Source organism: Aegilops tauschii, chromosome 2, assembly GCF_002575655.3.
Source record: "Aegilops tauschii subsp. strangulata cultivar AL8/78 chromosome 2, Aet v6.0, whole genome shotgun sequence".
Taxonomy (NCBI): Eukaryota; Viridiplantae; Streptophyta; class Magnoliopsida; order Poales; family Poaceae; genus Aegilops; species Aegilops tauschii.
The window spans coordinates 34,069,631-34,088,730 of record NC_053036.3 but is presented as its reverse complement, the minus strand read 5'-3'; the positions used below and the strand labels follow the sequence as shown (position 1 = coordinate 34,088,730).

Sequence of the window (19,100 nt, the reverse complement as noted above, 5' to 3'; positions counted from 1 at the left end):
GATGACAACTATGTGCCCCCTAAATACGGTGATGCTGCAACGGGGGAAGCTGCTGAAGATCAAGAGGAACCAGACGATGTGCCCGATGATGATGATCTCCACCGGGTCATTGTCGATGCAAGGACGCAATGCGAAATTCAAAAGGAGAAGCTGAAGTTCGATCGCATGTTAGAGGATCACAAAAAAGGGTTGTACCCCAATTGCGAAGATGGCAACACAAAGCTCGGTACCGTACTAGAATTGCTGCAGTGGAAGGCAGAGAATGTTGTGCCTGACAAAGGATTTGAGAAGCTACTGAAAATATTGAAGACGAAGCTTCCAAAGGATAACGAATTGCCCGATAGTACGTACGCAGCAAAGAAGGTCGTATGCCCTCTAGGATTGGAGGTGCAGAAGATACATGCATGCCCTAATGACTGCATCCTCTACCGCGGTGCGTACAAGGATTTGAACGCATGCCCGGTATGCGGTGCGTTGCGGTATAAGATCAGACGAGATGACCCTAGTGATGTTGACGGCGAGCCCCGCAGGAAGAGGGTTCCTGCAAAGGTGATGTGGTATGCTCCTATAATACCACGGTTGAAACGACTGTTCAGAAACAAAGAGCATGCCAAGTTGATGCGATGGCACAGTGAGGACCGTAAGAAAGACGGGAAGTTGAGAGCACCCGCTGACGGGTCGCAGTGGAGAAATATCGAGAGAAAGTACTGGGCTGAGTTTGCAGCTGACCCAAGGAACGTATGGTTTGCTTTAAGCGTGGATGGCATTAATCCTTTCGGGGAGCAGAGCAGCAATCACAACACGTGGCCCGTGACTCTATGTATGTATAACCTTCCTCCTTGGATATGCATGAAGCGGAAGTTCATTATGATGTCAATTCTCATCCAAGGCCCTAAGCAACCCGGGAACGACATTGATGTGTACCTAAGGCCATTAGTTGAAGAACTTTTACAGCTGTGGAATGGAAACGGTGTACGTGCGTGGGATGAGCACAGACAGGAGGAATTTAACCTGCATGCGTTGCTGTTTGTAACCATCAACGATTGGCCAGCTCTCAGTAACCTTTCAGGACAGACAAACAAGGGATACCACGCATGCACGCACTGTTTAGCTGACACCGAAAGTATATACCTGGACAAATGTAGAAAGAATGTGTACCTGGACCATCGTTGATTTCTTCCGACCAACCATCAATGTCGAAAGAAAGGCAAGCATTTCAAAGGCGAGGCAGATCACCGGAAGAAGCCCGCCATGCGTACCGGTGATCACGTACTTGGTATGGTCAATGATTTACACGTAATCTTTGGAAAGGGTCCCGGCGGACTAGCTGTTCCGAATGACGCTGAGGGACGCGCACCCATGTGGAAGAAGAAATCTATATTTTGGGACCTACCCTACTGGAAAGACGTAGAGGTCCGCTCTTCGATCGACGTGATGCACGTGACGAAGAACCTTTGCGTGAACCTTCTAGGCTTCTTGGGCATGTATGGGAAGACAAAAGATACAGCTGAGGCACGGGAGGACCTGCAATGTTTGCACGAAAAAGACGGCATGCCTCCAAAGCAGTATGAAGGTCCTGCCAGCTATGCTCTTATCAAAGAAGAGAAGGAAATCTTTTTTGAATGCCTGCTTAGTATGAAGGTCCTGACTGGCTTCTCGTCGAATATAAAGGGAATAATAAATATGCCAGAGAAAAAGTTTCAGAACCTAAAGTCTCATGACTGCCACGTGATTATGACGCAACTGCTTCCGGTTGCATTGAGGGGGGCTCTACCGGAAAACGTCCGATTAGCCATTGTGAAGCTATGTGCATTCCTCAATGCAATCTCTCAGAAGGTGATCGATTCAAAAATCATACCAAGGCTAAGGAGTGATGTGGCGCAATGTCTTGTCAGTTTCGAGCTGGTATTCCCACCATCCTTCTTCAATATCATGATGCACGTCCTAGTTCATCTAGTTGACGAGATTGTCATTCTGGGCCCCGTATTTCTACACAATATGTACCCCTTTGAGAGGTTCATGGGAGTCCTAAAGAAATATGTCCGTAACCGCGCTAGGCCAGAAGGAAGCATCTCCATGGGCCATCAAACAGAGGATGTCATTGGGTTTTGTGTTGACTTCATTCCTGGCCTTAAGAAGATAGGTCTCCCTAAATCGCGGTATGAGGGGAGACTGACTGGAAAAGGCACGCTTGGAGGGGACTCAATAATATGCAGGGACGGATATTCTTGGTCCCAAGCACACTACATAGTTCTACAGAACTCTACCTTGGTGACCCCGTATGTCGATGAACACAAGTACGGTCTGCGCTCCAAACACCCGGAGCAGTGCGACGACTGGATTACATGTGAACACATCAGGACTTTCAGCAGTTGGTTGGAAACACGTCTCAGAGGTGACAACACTGTTTGTGATGAGCTGTACTCATTGTCCAGGGGACCATCTTCGACTGTATTGACTTACAAAGGATACGAGATAAATGGGAATACATTTTACACGATCGCCCAAGATCAAAAGAGCACCAACCAAAACAGCGGTGTCCGCTTTGATGCAGCAACCGAGAGGGGGAATGACACATATTATGGTTACATAATGGACATATGGGAACTTGACTACAGACATGATTTTAAGGTCCCTTTGTTTAAGTGCAAATGGGTCAATCTGTCAGGAGGCGGGGTATAGGTAGGCGCACAGTACGGAATGACAACAGTGGATCTGAACAATCTTGGGTACACTGATGAACCGTTCGTCCTAGACAATGATGTGGCACATGTTATCTATGTGAAGGACATGTCTACCAAACCGAGAAAAAGAAAAGATAAGGAAGCGAATACATCATACGATGAGCCAAAGCGCCACATAGTTCTTTCAGGAAAAAGGGACATCGTGGGAGTGGAGGGCAAGACAGACATGTCTGAAGATTATGAAAAGTTTCCTGAAATTCCTCCCTTCAAAGTCAAGGCTGACCCAAGCATCCTAATAAACGATGAAGATTATCCATGGTTACGGCGCAATAAGGAAACGACACAAGCGAAGAAAAAGTGAAGACTTTCTCTCTACAACTATTATGATGATGCCTTTGATCTAGAATATCACTACAGTTACATGTGAAGAAATGAAATGCATGTTGTAACAGATGAGTTTCCGTGTGAAATGATGATACCATGCCAATTTTCAACCTTTTCGGAGTTCATTTGAAATGCTTTTCAATTTTCGGGTCTTATAGCTCAAAAAAGCAGTAAATGCATGAAAAATAACAAATGAAGTCAGAAAGGGTTGAAAATTGATGATGTTGCTTTGAATGGTACATTTTGAACACACAAGAAGTCTGGAGTTCAAATAAGTTCAAAAAAACAAAATCCCTTTGTAACAGATGAGCTTTCGTCCGAAACCCTGATACTTCGAAAGAGATTGTCCGTTTTGTACACGAAGTGCATCTGGTTTTTGCCGTAACCCTCTCAACTTTCTTGCACATGCTATGTGGGTGAAATGATGATACCAAGCCTATTTTCAACCATTTCGGAGTTCATTTGAAATGCTTTTCAATTTTCGGGTCTTATAGCTCAAAAAAGCAGTAAATGCATGAAAAATAACAAATGTAGTCAGAAAGGGTTGAAAATTGATGATGTTGCTTTGAATGGTGCATTTTGAACACACAAGAAGTCTGGAGTTCAAATAAGTTCAAAAAAATGAAATCCCTTTGTAACAGATGAGCTTTCATCCGAAACCCTGATACTTCGAAAGAGATTGTCCGTTTTGTACACGAAGTGCATCTAGTTTTTGCTGTAACCCTCTCAACTTTCTTGCACATGCTATGTGGGTGAAATGATGATACCAAGCCTATTTTCAACCTTTTCGGAGTTCATTTGAAATGCTTTTCAATTTTCGGGTCTTATAGCTCAAAAAAGCAGTAAATGCATGAAAAATAACAAATGTAGTCAGAAAGGGTTGAAAATTGATAATGTTGCTTTGAATGGTGCATTTTGAACACACAAGAAGTCTGGAGTTCAAATAAGTTCAAAAAAATGAAATCCCTTTGTAACAGATGAGCTTTCGTCCGAAACCCTGATACTTCGAAAGAGATTGTCCGTTTTGTACACGAAGTGCATCTAGTTTTTACCGTAACCCTCTCAACTTTCTTGCACATGCTATGTGGGTGAAATGATGATACCAAGCCAATTTTTAACCTTTTCGGAGTTCATTTGAAATGCTTTTCAATTTCCGGGTCTTATAGCTCAAAAAAGCAGTAAATGCATGAAAAATAACAAATGAAGTCAGAAAGGGTTGAAAATTGATGATGTTTCTTTGAATGGTGCATTTTGAACACACAAGAAGTCTGGAGTTCAAATAAGTTCAAAAAAATGAAATCCCTTTGTAACAGATGAGCTTTCGTCGGAAACCCTGATACTTCGAAAGAGATTGTCCGTTTTGTACACGAAGTGCATCTAGTTTTTGTCGTAACCCTCTCAACTTTCTTGCACATGCTATGTGGGTGAAATGATGATAGCATGCCAATTTTCAACCTTTTCGGAGTTCATTTGAAATGCTTTTCAATTTCCGGGTCTTATAGCTCAAAAAATTAGTAAATGCATGAAAAATAATAAAAATGTATAAAACTAAAATCAATTAAAATATTCTGTTATGATGAACTAAAATAAAACTATAATATTCTTCAATAGCAAAAAGAATCAACTAAAAAGCTTTTATAAAACTATAATAGCAAAAGGAATCAACTAAAAAGCTTTTATAAACCTCTAATATTTTTGAAACTAAAATTATATAAAATTTATGCAACTTATATAAAGTATTTTTTGTTCAACACATTAATAGCAAAAAGAATTTAATAGCAAAAAAATTTAACAAAATCTGGTTTTGATTAAAACAGATATTTAAAATAACCTAAAATTACCAAATTGAGTATAATGATAAAACAGAGTAATATTAAATAGCAGGAAAAAGAATCACTCAAAAATCTATTTTTATAGTAAATTTATTCATAAAACTAGTGATTCACATACATTTAAAAAAATCAAATTTTAAAAACTAATGGCACTAACAGAAAGTTTATAATTTTTGTGACCTAAAAGCAAAAAGAAATCACTAAAAACTATAAATATTTAGTTTTAAGTAGAAATAAAAAAATAAAAATAAAAAAGGAAAAAAATGCCACCGACTGGACCTCCACGGCCTGAATACGACTAGAAACCCTACAATGGGCCAGGATTCAGGCCCGCAGAAGGCCCAATAGGCCCAACAGGCATGGCAAAGTAGAGATTAGGCCCGTAAGCCTGCAATAGAGAGGAGCTCGAGAGGGTGGCGACAGCAAAGCTTATAAACCACCCCGAGCCCCTCTCAACTAGCGAGGTGGGACTAAACTTCCCACCGCACTGTGCCAGCACAAGGCCTACGGTCCCGGTTCGTGGCACCAACCGGGACCATTGGCGGGCATTCGTACCGGTTCGTGGCACCAACCGGTACCAATGCCAACCTATGGTCCCGGTTCGTGCCACCAATCGGGACCATAGGCCTCTGTTTCCCACCCTTTGGGCTGCCGAAAAGAGACCTTTGGACCCGGTTGGTGGCACGAACCGGGACCATAGGTGGGCAATGGTACCGGTTGGTGCCACGAACCGGTACCATTGGTTTTGCTATATAAGGTAGCACTTGTGAAAATTTCGCCAACTGCTCCTATTCCCCCCGACGCCGCTAGGCCGTTCCTCGTCGTCGTCGCCGTCGCCGCCCCGAGCCCCTGCCCCGACGCCGTCGCCGCGCCCCTGACCCGCCGTCGACGTCGTCCTCGCCGTCACCGTCACCGCCCCCGAGCCGCTCCTCCCCGAGCCCTCGTCGTGCGCATAACCCCTCCCCCACGAGCCCGTCGTCCTCGTCGCCGTCCTCGTCACCGGCCTCGTCGCCGTCCTGCCTCGAGCCCCCAGTGAGCCCCTTCCCATTCCGATTCGTGCGCTGCCGCGGCTGCCGCCGCCCCTGTGCGCCGCCGCCGCCGCCCCTGTTTTTTGTATGTATGTATATGGATGGATGTATGTATGTATGGATGGATATGCATGTATATGGATGGATGTATGTGTATGTGTTCATAGTTTTTTTTTGTTCATAGTTTTTTGTTCATAGCATTTTTAGGCTGTATAGTTTTATTTTTGTTCAATGTTTATGGTTAGAAGAGGAGAGGAAAAAATTGTGTTGCAGAAGTTACATTTAAGGTTAGTTGATTTAGTGCATTTTAGGTTATTAGTTCTACTGTTAGTGCATTTAAGGTTAGTTTATTTTTAGTTGAACTAGTTGATTTAATAAAACTACTTTATTTTACTATATATAGAAGTAGTTTATTTTTAGTAAGTACTGCTTTATTTTATTTATAGTAAGTGCTTAATTAATTAGTAGTTGAACTAGTTGATTTAATAAAACTACTTTATTTTACTATAGAAGTAGTTTATTTTAGTAAGAAAATTAATAGAACTAGTTTATTTTTTTAGTTCAAGCAATTATTCCCGCATCGACGTCGACGATGCCTATCCCGCATCCTCGTCGTCGACTCGGCGGAGGAGGCCGGCTTGATCAGAGGGGCCATGTCCTGGACTAGGCTCCGCCGGGCTGGTATTGGGAGGTGCTACCTTCCGGGGGGGCGTAGGTTGGTGAGGAGCCAGCCCGTCGTTGACCCGATCCTTGTTATGTGGCGGTCGCGTGGGCCAGAGACGGTGCCGAGGCTTCCGGACACCGCGGAGGTGGTACGTCACCGTGTCAGCGAGGAGGACGAGCACGTCCGTCGCTACATGGTTGCGTTGGAGGGCAGGTTCGACAATACCTGGCAGCTTCTTCAGGGATCTCATTGGGGCTATGATCCTGTGATGGTTCCTTCTCTTTGGGTGTCCACCGCCCGCGCCCATACCCATCGGGCGCTACGGTTCTAGCTGTACTAGCGATGCTATATGTATGATAGTATTCGAGGTGTATTAGTGATAATATTCGACAATGTACGGACGCAAGAAATGATGTAGTTTTGCTTATAATTGAATGCATCCTAATTTGAATACTACTTTATTTTGCGATTTGATTTTGCTTATTGAATGCTCAAATTGGAAAACTACTCCTACTTTGAATGCTAAAATTAGAGAGCACTATGCAAGGCGTATGCATATGATTAGTTAATAGCTTATAGGGTTTTTGTTTTCGCAGAAATCTAGGAGCACCCCTCCATCATCCCCGCCGTCGTCCCCGTCACCGACCCCCTCCGACCTCGAGGTGAGACCAGCCAAATCTCCATGTCAATATGAGTCCTATAATATGAGTCCTCGGGTTGTCGTGGGGTAGCTTCTCCTTCATTCCCGTGATGAATAATAATGATCTAACTTAGGTTTTTAGTACATATATTTAATTGTAGATGTTTAATATTTGAATTATGAACATAGGAAATGTCGTACTCGGACGACAAAAGTCTCCCGGGGGAGTGCGACTGGTGCCACGACGACCGAGGTCAGTGCGACAGGCCTCACCTGGACGAAGATCGGCGCTTCAGCATTAAGCTGGAGGAGACCTTCGATGTTGAAACGGTACGCAACGACGACAAGTGTTATTTTTTCGTAATTAAGCACGACTTCAAATATTTCAACTTGTACTTTTCATCTTTCACAATTCGACTACCTTATCCCATGCCATGCAAGACGCTATGTCTTGGGGAGGATGGGTTTTGAAGACCATGAAAGTTTCGAAACAAAGAAAATTCACCTAAGGACCCATCATGGTGTGGATTTTGAAGTAAAGTTGTACAATTCTGAGAGCGTAACCCATTTTGGTTGCAAAAAATGGGAAGCACTTTGCAAGATGTATGGTTTTGATGAGGGTATGCTTGTCACCATGGATCTTGGTGATCCTGAAATCGAGCAAGACAATACGGACATTTGGGTCCTTGTTGATACGCCTCCAATTCTACCGCTATGTGAGTTTCTCAAACATAGTTATCAGCTAATTTATATTGTTTATTTCAAAATAGTTGACAGCTTATTTCCATTGACAGCTTATTTTGATTGTTCAGACAATGTGCGGAACATGGTAGACAAAACCCACTACACCGATGGTTCCGAATTAACTTATCAGGAGAAAAATCATCTGGTCTGATTTTGTACTGATATTGAGAATTACAATATCTACAATCAAACTCCTCAACATTATGGTCAATACGTGTCACTAGTGCACGTGTTAAACTACGGTAACTACCATGGAGATACCCTGGTAAGATTTTTTACTATTACGACATCCGTGCATCTTTTGCATACTTCTAAAACTAGTACATCATTGCTAACTATGAAGTTATTACTACGTTTTTCAACAGAGAATCCCAGAGGATTGTGTGCCTCATTTGATGTATCAGAATGGCAGCCTTCGTGTTTTGAACATATATCCAGGTCATCCTACGAATCTCAACTATCCATACCGGATTTCTCAAAGAAGTGGAGACATGCTAATCAAAAAATGGAAAAAATATACGGACAGTCGTAAGGAGGTTCTTGGAAGCAAAACGAAGCGAAGCGCAAGAATTGGAGACAGGATGATCTCCATTCTCCATAATGGAGAGTCAGGGTCTATATTGTTTTATGCTATTTTACCTTAAAGAGGGTATTTAGGTCCTACCTAATACTGATGATCATGTGCTAAGAACAATTAAGTAGGGTTGGTTCGATGACTATGAGGATGATGATCGTATGACTTGTTATTACTAACGAGTAGAAGTTGTATCATGATGATTAGTAGGACTTGTTATTATATATGATGATGCATGATGTGAGCATGAAGCGTTATTATATATCAGCGGGTGAAATGAACATGGATTGGATTGAAGTGAAGGCAACATGCATGTGCTGCATGTCGAAAGTAGTACAATCCAAACTTGATCAAAGTTAGGATTAGTATTACTTTCGACATGCACCACATGTTGCCTTCACTTCAATCTAAGCCATGTTTAGGCATAGCAGTAGCGTTGGTAAACCAAGCACGGAGATATAAGAGAGGACACTTCTCTCTATTAGCTAGCTAATAACAACCTAAATTAACCCCCAAACCCCCTAAACCAGCCCCTTTCAAAAAAAATCTCAGCTCCAGCCAGCTGCTGACGCGTGGATGCCTCAGCGGCCATGTGGAGGCCCATCTGTCCCGGTTCGTGTAAGAACCGGGACTAAAGGCCAAGGGCATTAGTAACGACCTTTTAGTCCCGGTTCCAAAACCGGGACAGAAGATCCTTACGAACCAGGACAAATGGCCCTTTTTCTACTAGTTTAAGTCAAACCTTCTGAAATTTGGCCATGTTATAGAAAGAATCACTCATATCCACAACTTCAAATATATATTGTATGAAAATATATGTTACCATAAATCTAATGAAACTAATTTGACGTTGTAGATAATGGTATATTTTCCAGTAGACTTAGTCAAACTTAGAATGGAGGGAGTAGCGACCTAATGTCTCATCTACTTTATTTATATCTTATTTGAACAAGATAATATTGAACAATGCAAGGCGTACATAATTTTATCCAATTGCAACAATAAAATAAATTAATCCAAACTATAGTACAACTGTAAATCGGATCTCACATTTTGAGTCCCTACCGTTGCATCTCTAATAAATACCTACGTCTTTTCCTTCTTAACGAGACTAGAATAACTTCACAAACTAATCAACAACTTTTTACAAATGTCTTGTAGGAGTAGGACTTAAGAGTGGATTATTGTCAATCCAGGACCTTGGCTATTTCAAAAAGGTAAATGCTCAAAAAGTGAATGATAGTACAAATATGTGTGCCCTATTTTTTGTAGACTAAGTTGGACATTCATTTACCTGACCGTAGTAAACAATGTGCCATATGGGTTGCTAATTAAATTTCCTTCATCATGGCAATTACTAAATCACAGCTGCAATGGGCGCGTGCTATACCGGTTCATCGCTGTCGCGTGTTTCCTCCTTATCAATTTATCATGCATGCATAAGTACGCCCTCTGACTGCTAGGCAGAAACAAAGGTCACGTACAAGAGGTACAGAACGATGACTATCACTGGTTCTGGTCGTCTGGATGTTCCCTGGCTTTAATACCAAACGTGGTACAACGCATGCATGTAAGGTAACTACAGCTAGGTCACATGGGAAATGGAGAGGGAACGAGGGATTGCTGATACTAATATGGAAGGGAGTCTTTTCGCCCGCCGTGGTACGTGACAATTCAAAGTCGCTAGAGTGCAACTAATGTTGCTCTGGCTCACATTTTTGACGGTCGGGTGGTGGTGAGAGGGACAGTAGTATACCGAAAGTCATATGCTTTTACCTAATTGGGTCACAGTTTTTACCTCTCATGCAGCCTCGTGTAATACCAACTAGGCATATCACCCCGCAAAAAAAATACGCATATTGCTGACACATCATATTATTAATAATTGAGAAAAGAGAATATATTAGTAGAGCAATTTTAACATGGCCCTCTTACCTCCTCTTTTCACATGGGAGGTAAGAATGTAAGAGTTAATTAGACCCACTACTTAATGCAATCAATGGTTCAGATATATTTTCTACTCTTACCTCTTATGTGAGAAGGCGAGGTAAGAGGGATCATGTTAAAAAACCTCATATTAGTATCATATCATGGTACCGTATATAAATAAGGTACTATTGGGAGTTTTTGCTGTCTGGAAAAATGTATGTACCTCTACAGATAGTGTGCAGATGATTATTATTGTTGTGTCCAAAGAATAATCAAGAAAAGTGGAAAACTACACCGTTTCATAAATTGGCTCTTTACTGTGTTGCATGTTAGCTAATAGCCTAATATGCTTACACGCAGATGCCGCAAGTTAAGCTCTATTGCAGTTGTATCATCCTGATGCAACAAGATTACACAAATACTCCCTCCGTCCCGAAAAGCTTATCATTGATATTGAATATTAATACATCCATTTGAGCGAAAAGCTTTTTGGAACAGAAGGAGTAAAAGCTTACTAATTATCTGGAAACACTGTAGTATTGAGTGCCCAAAATTTCATGAACAATGGCACCGATGCACTCCAACATATGTTTTCCTGTCCTGGGAAATTCGTATGTTCCTTTACTTTTTCTTGAAAACGAGTCAAAAGACTTGCCATTTTAGAAGAAAGTGAAAGCTAAGTTGCCTAATTAATTAGGAAAAAACCGTATGAAACTGTTGCAAACCCATCCACATTGCCACCATGGATTACAAAACAGGGCACCATCGGCCAACCTGACTGCCGAGAAGGACACCACAAAGTGTTGAGAATGAAAAAAGCCCCGCCAAACATGTTTGCAAGCATCATCGTCATCATTGTTGCGTTACCCAAGGCCCGAACAAACGGCTTCAACTTCAACGAAATGCTCCGGCAAACAACTACATGAAGCCCATGACTGCCCATGCCAGCAGTCGGCCACACACGCCAACAAGAGACATCTTCAGACTTTGACACCGATCTTTGCAAGAGAAATAAGCAGGACCTGCGCCGGCCGAGCCTTCCGCGAACGACTACCGGAGCATGCCATCGTCACTGCCTGGACTCATTCCTTCGCAGCTCCGACTCGCTCCACCGGCAGTATGTTCCTGTACATGCATGAAAATAATAGGATTGCAATATATGGTGGCTGATGCTCTGATGTACACTCTCGAAGAGTTTGTTACAGGTTCCACCTAACCTAAATTTAGTTTGGTGGTGTATTGCTGTCAGATCCCAACCATACATATTCAGCCCGAACATGCACAAACTTCTGCAAGCAAGGGCGTACCTACGAACAGGTCAACATGCGTTGGCATATTGGAAGCATCCAACTTAGACATCGGTGATTTTCAAAGTGAACTGGTTTATATGCTTGTTTAGGACGACAGCCAACGGCAAACAATAGGTAATGTGCTTAATTAAGTTGTTAGATTAGACTGAGATCGCATTAAGAAGCTAAGTAACGCCAACAAGCTTCGAACAATGAAAATAAAATGATTATGATGACACGGCTACTCTACCTATACACATACTGTAGTTGTTGGCCAACTCTAATCTTCGAAAGAGACCCGGCTCAACAAAGCATATGCATGAACCCGTTGATGCCAATTTGCCAACAACATGATGACTAGCTAGTTACACAACACACTTATATAGTCAGGTACGTGCTTTAGTTACATTTTTGTATATTTGAATGTGCATTTTGCCTTTCCATTTTCATCTCTGCATGGTTGATCCTGACTTGGAGCAAGAGTAAATGCATCTGGCCAGGGCTTTATACACAGCAACGAATGCAGCTCACCAAACACACCTCATGGCATAGGAAAATGAGCAGATCTATTTGTGAAATTTTGTGCGAAACGATGCATGTTTGCTTCGGCATTATTGTTGTGGGTGTCACCAATATACTCAGTTCCAAATTAAGGAACAAGGAGAGAAGAACCTTGTGGTTGTTGCAGCGACAGCGACAGTGTTTTTGCGAGAGGAACCAAATAATATTTCGCAAATGCTGTTTGCATTGACCTCTGACCTTTCCACACATGCTTCGAGACTGTTGCCGGCCGTCAGCATTTGATTTAGTCTATGATCGATCAGCACTACTGTATATTATGCAACAGCAAGTCCTGTCCAAAGGATTACTCTATTGATTCGATCCATGGATGATTAGCTGGTGGCATCATAATAATATTTTGTAGCCCCTGGTTTGGCATTCGTAGCAATGAGAGGCAAAGAGTGAACAAACGACAACGAAAAGAAAAACAGTTGCATGGAGAGCCTAAACACATAAACCATAGACTTTTCTCCTAATTCGTGCTTTATGAGGATTCTCCCGGTGCACATGCTTGCAATTAAGGGTTGGGATTGCCGCATCATGAAGGTGCCAACTTTGTTCTAACATCCTTGAAACTCCAACCCATCTATACAAAGATTGCCCTTTCATCATCCACATTCCAGTGATAGGCTTTTGCATCGTCACCTGACACGACCTTCGGGAGCTCGTTATCCCTGTTGTCCCCTATTGTCTCTAACTAATGCGGGCATGCCGCGACATTCTCAAGACAACGACAAAGATCATGAGGCATTGACAAGGTGATCTTCTATTATAAATGTTCTATAATCTATAGAATTCTTCTTCTTTCTTTTGACATTATTGGTGTAGGTGTCAGTTGTATAATTTGTTCCTATTTCAGAAAGAATAGAAGTGTTGAGTTGTGGCCCAAATACATATAAAGGCTAACTTCCGACGGGGCGAAGCGAAGGCCCTTCACCAGGAGGCTTGGGCCGTACCCCACCAGTTTTGACCTAGGTCACCACTACTATATACACCCCTTGTAAGCCGTCGCGCGGGATAAGATCATCATTATAAATCCCTGCCATTTGTAAACTCTCCCGATATAGTGAATTTCGTTGGCTGGTGCCTGCGGTTTTTTATCCTTCTCATCGGAGGGGGTTTCATGTTAAAATCTCGTGGTCTCCGTGTTCATTTGATCTTCCTTGTTTTCTATTGCTAGTCGTATCTCTAACAAGAAGACCCCCCTAGTTGTTGCAGCAATAATGACGACATTTATGCAAGAAGAGCCAAATAATATTTACAAATGATGCCTGCATTGACCTATGACCTTTCACATATGCTTCGAGAATGTTGACGAGTGATTTGTTATTTTGATAAAATGGCACTATTATATAAGCAAAAGTTATAGATAAAAAATCCATACCGAAGACTTATTCTATTGATTTGGACGAGAATGGAGCATCACTCTATTGGCAAGGTGTGCGAGTGCGTAGCAAATCTTCCAGCATTCCAGTCTCAACTCCACGGGGCGCTCAAGATCGTATCTTCTAAGGCCAACACACCTTTTAAAATTTCTCCAAGAAAACCCAGTGAGAAATTTGATACGAAATTACCATGGAGTACTTCAATTATATGCACTCAGTAAACAAGGACGGCCTCACTATAACTTGCCTCTGATATCATGTATATGTTCACATACGAAGACTAAATATTTCCTTTTTTAAGCATCATCAAATATCTTCTTGAAGACTAGAAATATCGTGTCTTATGCATTTGGTTTTTTTTGCGGAATTGAATGTGTATTTGACATGATTTGCAAAGCTCGGACATTTGTTAAGCCGTGTTGGGTAGTAGTCGACGATATTTTCACTAGCAGAATTTCTGCGACGGTATTGAATAGGAAAAATATTTTGGGCTTGTTGTATTTGTCGCTCGTGCAATGGTCAATCTGCGAAGTCGACCCAAACATTTCTACTTTATTTTGCTCGACCTTCGTATAACCCATCTTAATAGTAACAGTCATTTTATCGCTAAATCCGAGCTAACCAACCAACCCCTCCCATTATGGCAGAACAGAGGCTTAGGTTCCGGCCACCGGAGAAAATCCCACCACACGGAGGAGAGCCAGATCCAGAAGGGAGATGACCGGGAGTCATACTGATGGTAATTCAAAACGATGCGATTAATCATGTCATATCAAGTTTCTTGTGTTCTCTTTATTATGTGATGATGTCCAATCTTTGTAAGCTTTTTCATTTATATGGTGTATGTCTTAGCATGTCATTGTGTATTTATTAATTTTCTGTAGATTTCCTATTACTCTTATTTTTTCTAAAATCTACTAAGCATATGTCATATTCTTATTTTTTTTCCTTAAAGAATTGTAAGTTTCTAATTTACTATGAATTATTTATGATGTTCTTGAATTTATTATTTTGATGGGTAATATTTAATGTAATTTTTTGAAATTCGTGTGTGTTAGAGGGATTGTTGCGAAAACCGCACATTGATAATAATAAAAAAAGAGATTTTCCCCATTGAGAGTGAGGGTCCCGTATCCACTTAAGAAAAACCCTCTATAGTTTTGTGACCTAATGTTTTGTATCCTAGAATTCAAACATATCTTTATATGGGATTTGTAACTATTACTAATAGTAACCTTTTATATTGGATCTTATTAACCTTGCTAGTTCGATTGTTCTGTAGCAACCCCGTCACACATTGTAAGGCCAACACGCCATTTAAAATTGCTCCAAGAAAACCCAATGAGAAAAGTGGTATGCAAAATTACCAAGGACATACTTAAATTCTATGAACTTATAGCATACAAGTGTGCCCTCGCTATAACTTTCTTTTTAGTAGGCCCTAGATATATTGTAGATATTCATGTATAAAGATAAAATATCTCTTTCTAAGCACCATAAATATCTCACTGAAGACCGGAACTATCGTGTCTAATGCTGCTTTTGACATGATTGGCAGGGTTGAAATTCGTTAAGGCACGCTTGCCACCATGAAATGGCCATTAGTATCCGAACATGGTGGAACCTAACCCTTTGTCGACATGGAATGAAGCATTAACTTTGAATTTTACAAACCCTAAATGTCAGCTTGGTCCACTTTCTTGCTCCTTGGGCACCGGTGGAGGTCGATATTTTCGCCAGCAGTATTTTGCCAGAGTGTTCAACAGGAACATTATATTGGGGGTTTTGTTTTGGAGAAAATGTATTGGGGTTGTAGGTTTTTTTAGGCAATATTGGGGTTGTAGGTGCCGCTCATTTGCCGAACATTTCCATTTAGCAGATGGGCTGTAAGAAGGTCAATCTGCGGACGGCCCACTTAGCCGAACCTTTATCAGCCATTTCTTTCGCTAGATCTCCGAGCTGAACAGCCCAACTGCCCCCCCATTCCGGCAAAAGGGAACAGAGCAGAGGTTTAGGGTTCCGGCCGCCGGAGCAGATCACACCGCACGCACAGGGAGGAGCAGAGCCGCCAGAGGGGATATGAGCGGGAGCGCGTTCAACGCCTTCAAGTCGCGGGTGCCGGTGGCGTGGAGCCCGAAGCTGTACATCACGCTGGTGCGCGGGCTGCCGGGGACGCGCAAGCTCCACCGCCGCACCCTGGAGGCCATGCGCCTCCGCCGCTGCCACCGCACCGTCGAGCACCGCACCACGCCCTCCCTCCTCGGCATGCTCACCCAGGTCAAGCGCCTCGTCGTCGTCGAGACCGAGGAGATGTACAACGCGCGGAAGCAGGCCGACGAGCAGCGCCGCGCGCTCAGGCCCCCGCTCGTCGTCTCCCACACCCCGCCGCCCAAGCCGGCCGCCGCCGCGCCGGAGGGCGCGGGCCAGTAGTGGCCTCCGGTTAGTTCCCACCCCCCGGTGATGCTTCGGTTTGATTTGCTTTCGCCTGCCCGCCTGCCCGCGCGTCAGGTGTTCGACGCAATGCCTCGGCAGGGTTGGCGCCCTCCTTTTTAATAGAAATGCTGTAGTGATCTGTAGCATCTTGACTTGATGGGAATAAGTGAAGAATTTCCTGTGATTGTTCAATTTTACTACTTTTATTGAAATGTAAGGCCTAAGTCAAATCAGTTGGCGTTGCATAATGTTCTGAATGCTGAACATATATATGCCTGCAATACACGATGGAAGGACTCTCTAAATGTGGTTCCCGTGACTGATGATATGGCAAGCTGTTGTAACTGTTGCAGCTATCTTGATTTTAAGGTTCAGTTTGGTACAAGCTTAAGCAGATTTCATTTAGCTACTGTTGGTATGATGGGCAGGTAGGGCTTTTGACTATACTTTATGCTATATATTTAGTTTTGGGGCATGCAGGCATCAGGATATGCTTTGCTATTTTCAAGAAGTTTGTCTAGAATGCATTTTGCACTATATGTGAAAAATCTCTTATAAATTTTAGAGTGGTTTTTGGCACCCTCATTCCAGTACAAATGATGTAGTAATCTTTGATTTCTTGACTTAGTAGGAATAAGTGAAGTCGTTCAATTTTACTACTACTGATTGTTTTGACATTTTACTGAAATGTAAGGCCTAAGTCTGTTCTAACTGTTGCAGCTGTCTTGTTTTTAATGTCCAGTTTGATAAAAGTTTATGCAGACTGGCTGTTAGGTCTTTTGCCTATACTTCATGGCTTTATGCTATATTTTGATTTGGGAAATGCAGCCATGCTTAACAAATTCCAAGAAGTTCATCTAGAATGTGTTTTGCACTATATTTGAAAATTCCCTTGTAAATTTTTGTGTGAGATGTTTGATGTAATGCCTAGAAAATTCCTTGGAACACTTGGTGGAGGTGCGGCTTCTGATTCTAAATCTAACTTAGGAAGCTTGTTGTAGAACGTAGAGCGCCTATGGTTCAACACAGAAGTAGCTGAATTACATCAATTAGGTATATTCATCAGCCCCATGACTGGTGTAGCTTATCTAGCCCGGCTGTAGCAGGAAATTCACACACAACAAACAAAGCTATTTTATCACCTGTTGATAGTCATCAAACTCTGAATCCCCATTACATGTTGACTGGAATTCAATTGGTTGAAAGGTAGTAGAAGACGACCTTGTAATGCATGGCTAAGGCTAACTTAACTTGATATCAGCTCCACCTTTTTAGTTGTTAGCTTTTCTGCCATGTGTACTTTTGTGAGCTTGTAGCTTGATCAGTTCAGATGGTTTCATGATCTATGTATCTGTAACATCAAGGAAATGGAAGCTTCTATATACTTTCAATTATATAGTGGTTACATCTTAAGTACTGTGGAGTATTTGTTGGGAAATATACTTCCAGGATATTACATTTTTACCATTTTACTGAATGGTGTTTATACACTGAAGTGAATGACGCTAGATTCTATACGTGATGTCCTAACTGCCAAGTAAATAAACTTTCGAGTATACATGCTATGTTTCTACACTAAAGTAGCAGAATTAGATCTATTAGGTATATTCATCAGTCCATCACTGGTGTAGCTCATATAATGAAGCAGGAAATGCACATACAACACAGAGTTATTTCATCACCTGCTCTATTGTCATCAGCTCTGAATCCCCATGAGATGTTAACTGGAATTCAATTGGTTGAAAGGTAGAAGAACGTCGATGCAGCCTCACAGTGCATGGCTGACTTAACTTGCTACTAGAGTTACTCTTAGCTTTTCTGCCATGTGTACTTTTGTGAGCTTTTTGCTTGATCAGATGCTTTCATCATCTATGTATCTGTAACATCAAGGAAATGAAAATTTCTCTTTGTTTAGAGACGGTTATGATATAGCCGCTTTAATTCATCTTGCAACTTAAGCAATCTTAGTTGATAAAGGGCCCATATTTGCCTGTTGTGAATACTTGAGATCTTGAAATGCATATATCTAGGAGCCAGTTAAACTGATATCTGCACTCCGTACCTTTGGTTGTAGGGCATCAGAGTCATCACAAGCTCTGGTCGCGTTGATCAACTGAGCCGGCGTTTCATTTGCTGGGGGGCGCCTCTTGGCTTCTTGTTTCTAGTTCCTCTTTGTGTCTTCTTGCTCCAAGGATTGTGACTTCTTCTCAGTTCTTGTGATCTGTTCATTTTTCGATTAGTGAAGCGTCCTCAATCGGAGCAGAAAATTGTTACAGTTAGGTCTATATATGGTATGCTTTTTATTTGTTGGTTCCCTCCTCACCAAAGCGATTACTAGCTTGGATTTTATTTTTGCCTTATTGGCAGAGTCGCAATAACTGTTAAAATAGCCGTGTGATTGGCAACCAGTGTCGATGGTAGACAGGGCAGCGAAATTAACAAGCAGGGAGTCAGGATCATCGTTAGTCACTGGAAAAATTTCCTGCGAAAACAGACCTTTTCTGGCTGAAAACCATGAAAACAGAATTTTCATTTTGACATTATTATCCGTCCCATATCCACATCTGGCTGAACGCTGCTCATTGAGTCTTTGGTTGTAAATCAGCATTTTTACAGTGACCAAAGTGTGCTCACGATACAAGTTCAATGACGGCAAATGCACTCCGTTCTGAGAGTGGTTTATCTGCCATGCACATGATATTCCGTGTATGCATCCATCATCCATTGTTGCTTTGAAATTCATGCAACTTTTAATGGTTGCTGTCAACATTTATCTTGTTTCAAATATTTTGGTAGCTTTCTTTTTCTTGTTTCAATGTGTATCATGTTTCACTATGTACCAACAAAAAAGTATACTACTCCCTTCGTTCATAAATATAAGATGTTTTTGATATTTTAATATGAGCTACATATGAGCTGAAATGAATGAACAAACACACTAAAGCATGTCTAT

At 41.9% G+C, this 19,100-nt stretch overlaps 1 protein-coding gene across 1 annotated transcript; it reads left to right on the top strand.

Annotated features, from left to right (window-relative positions):
* Positions 1-15,671: 15,671 nt before the first annotated feature.
* On the top strand, positions 15,672-18,536 carry LOC109754306 (uncharacterized). Its single transcript, XM_020313212.4, has 2 exons — positions 15,672-16,153; positions 18,222-18,536. The coding sequence occupies exon 1, from the start codon at positions 15,794-15,796 to the stop codon at positions 16,142-16,144; it is 351 nt and encodes a 116-aa protein (XP_020168801.3). The 5' UTR covers positions 15,672-15,793; the 3' UTR covers positions 16,145-16,153; positions 18,222-18,536.
* Positions 18,537-19,100: the final 564 nt, after the last annotated feature.

Excerpts from the sequence above, each read along its gene's own strand:
- LOC109754306 (XM_020313212.4), top strand. The coding sequence starts at position 15,794 with ATGAGCGGGAGCGCGTTCAACGCCTTCAAGTCGCGGGTGCCGGTGGCG.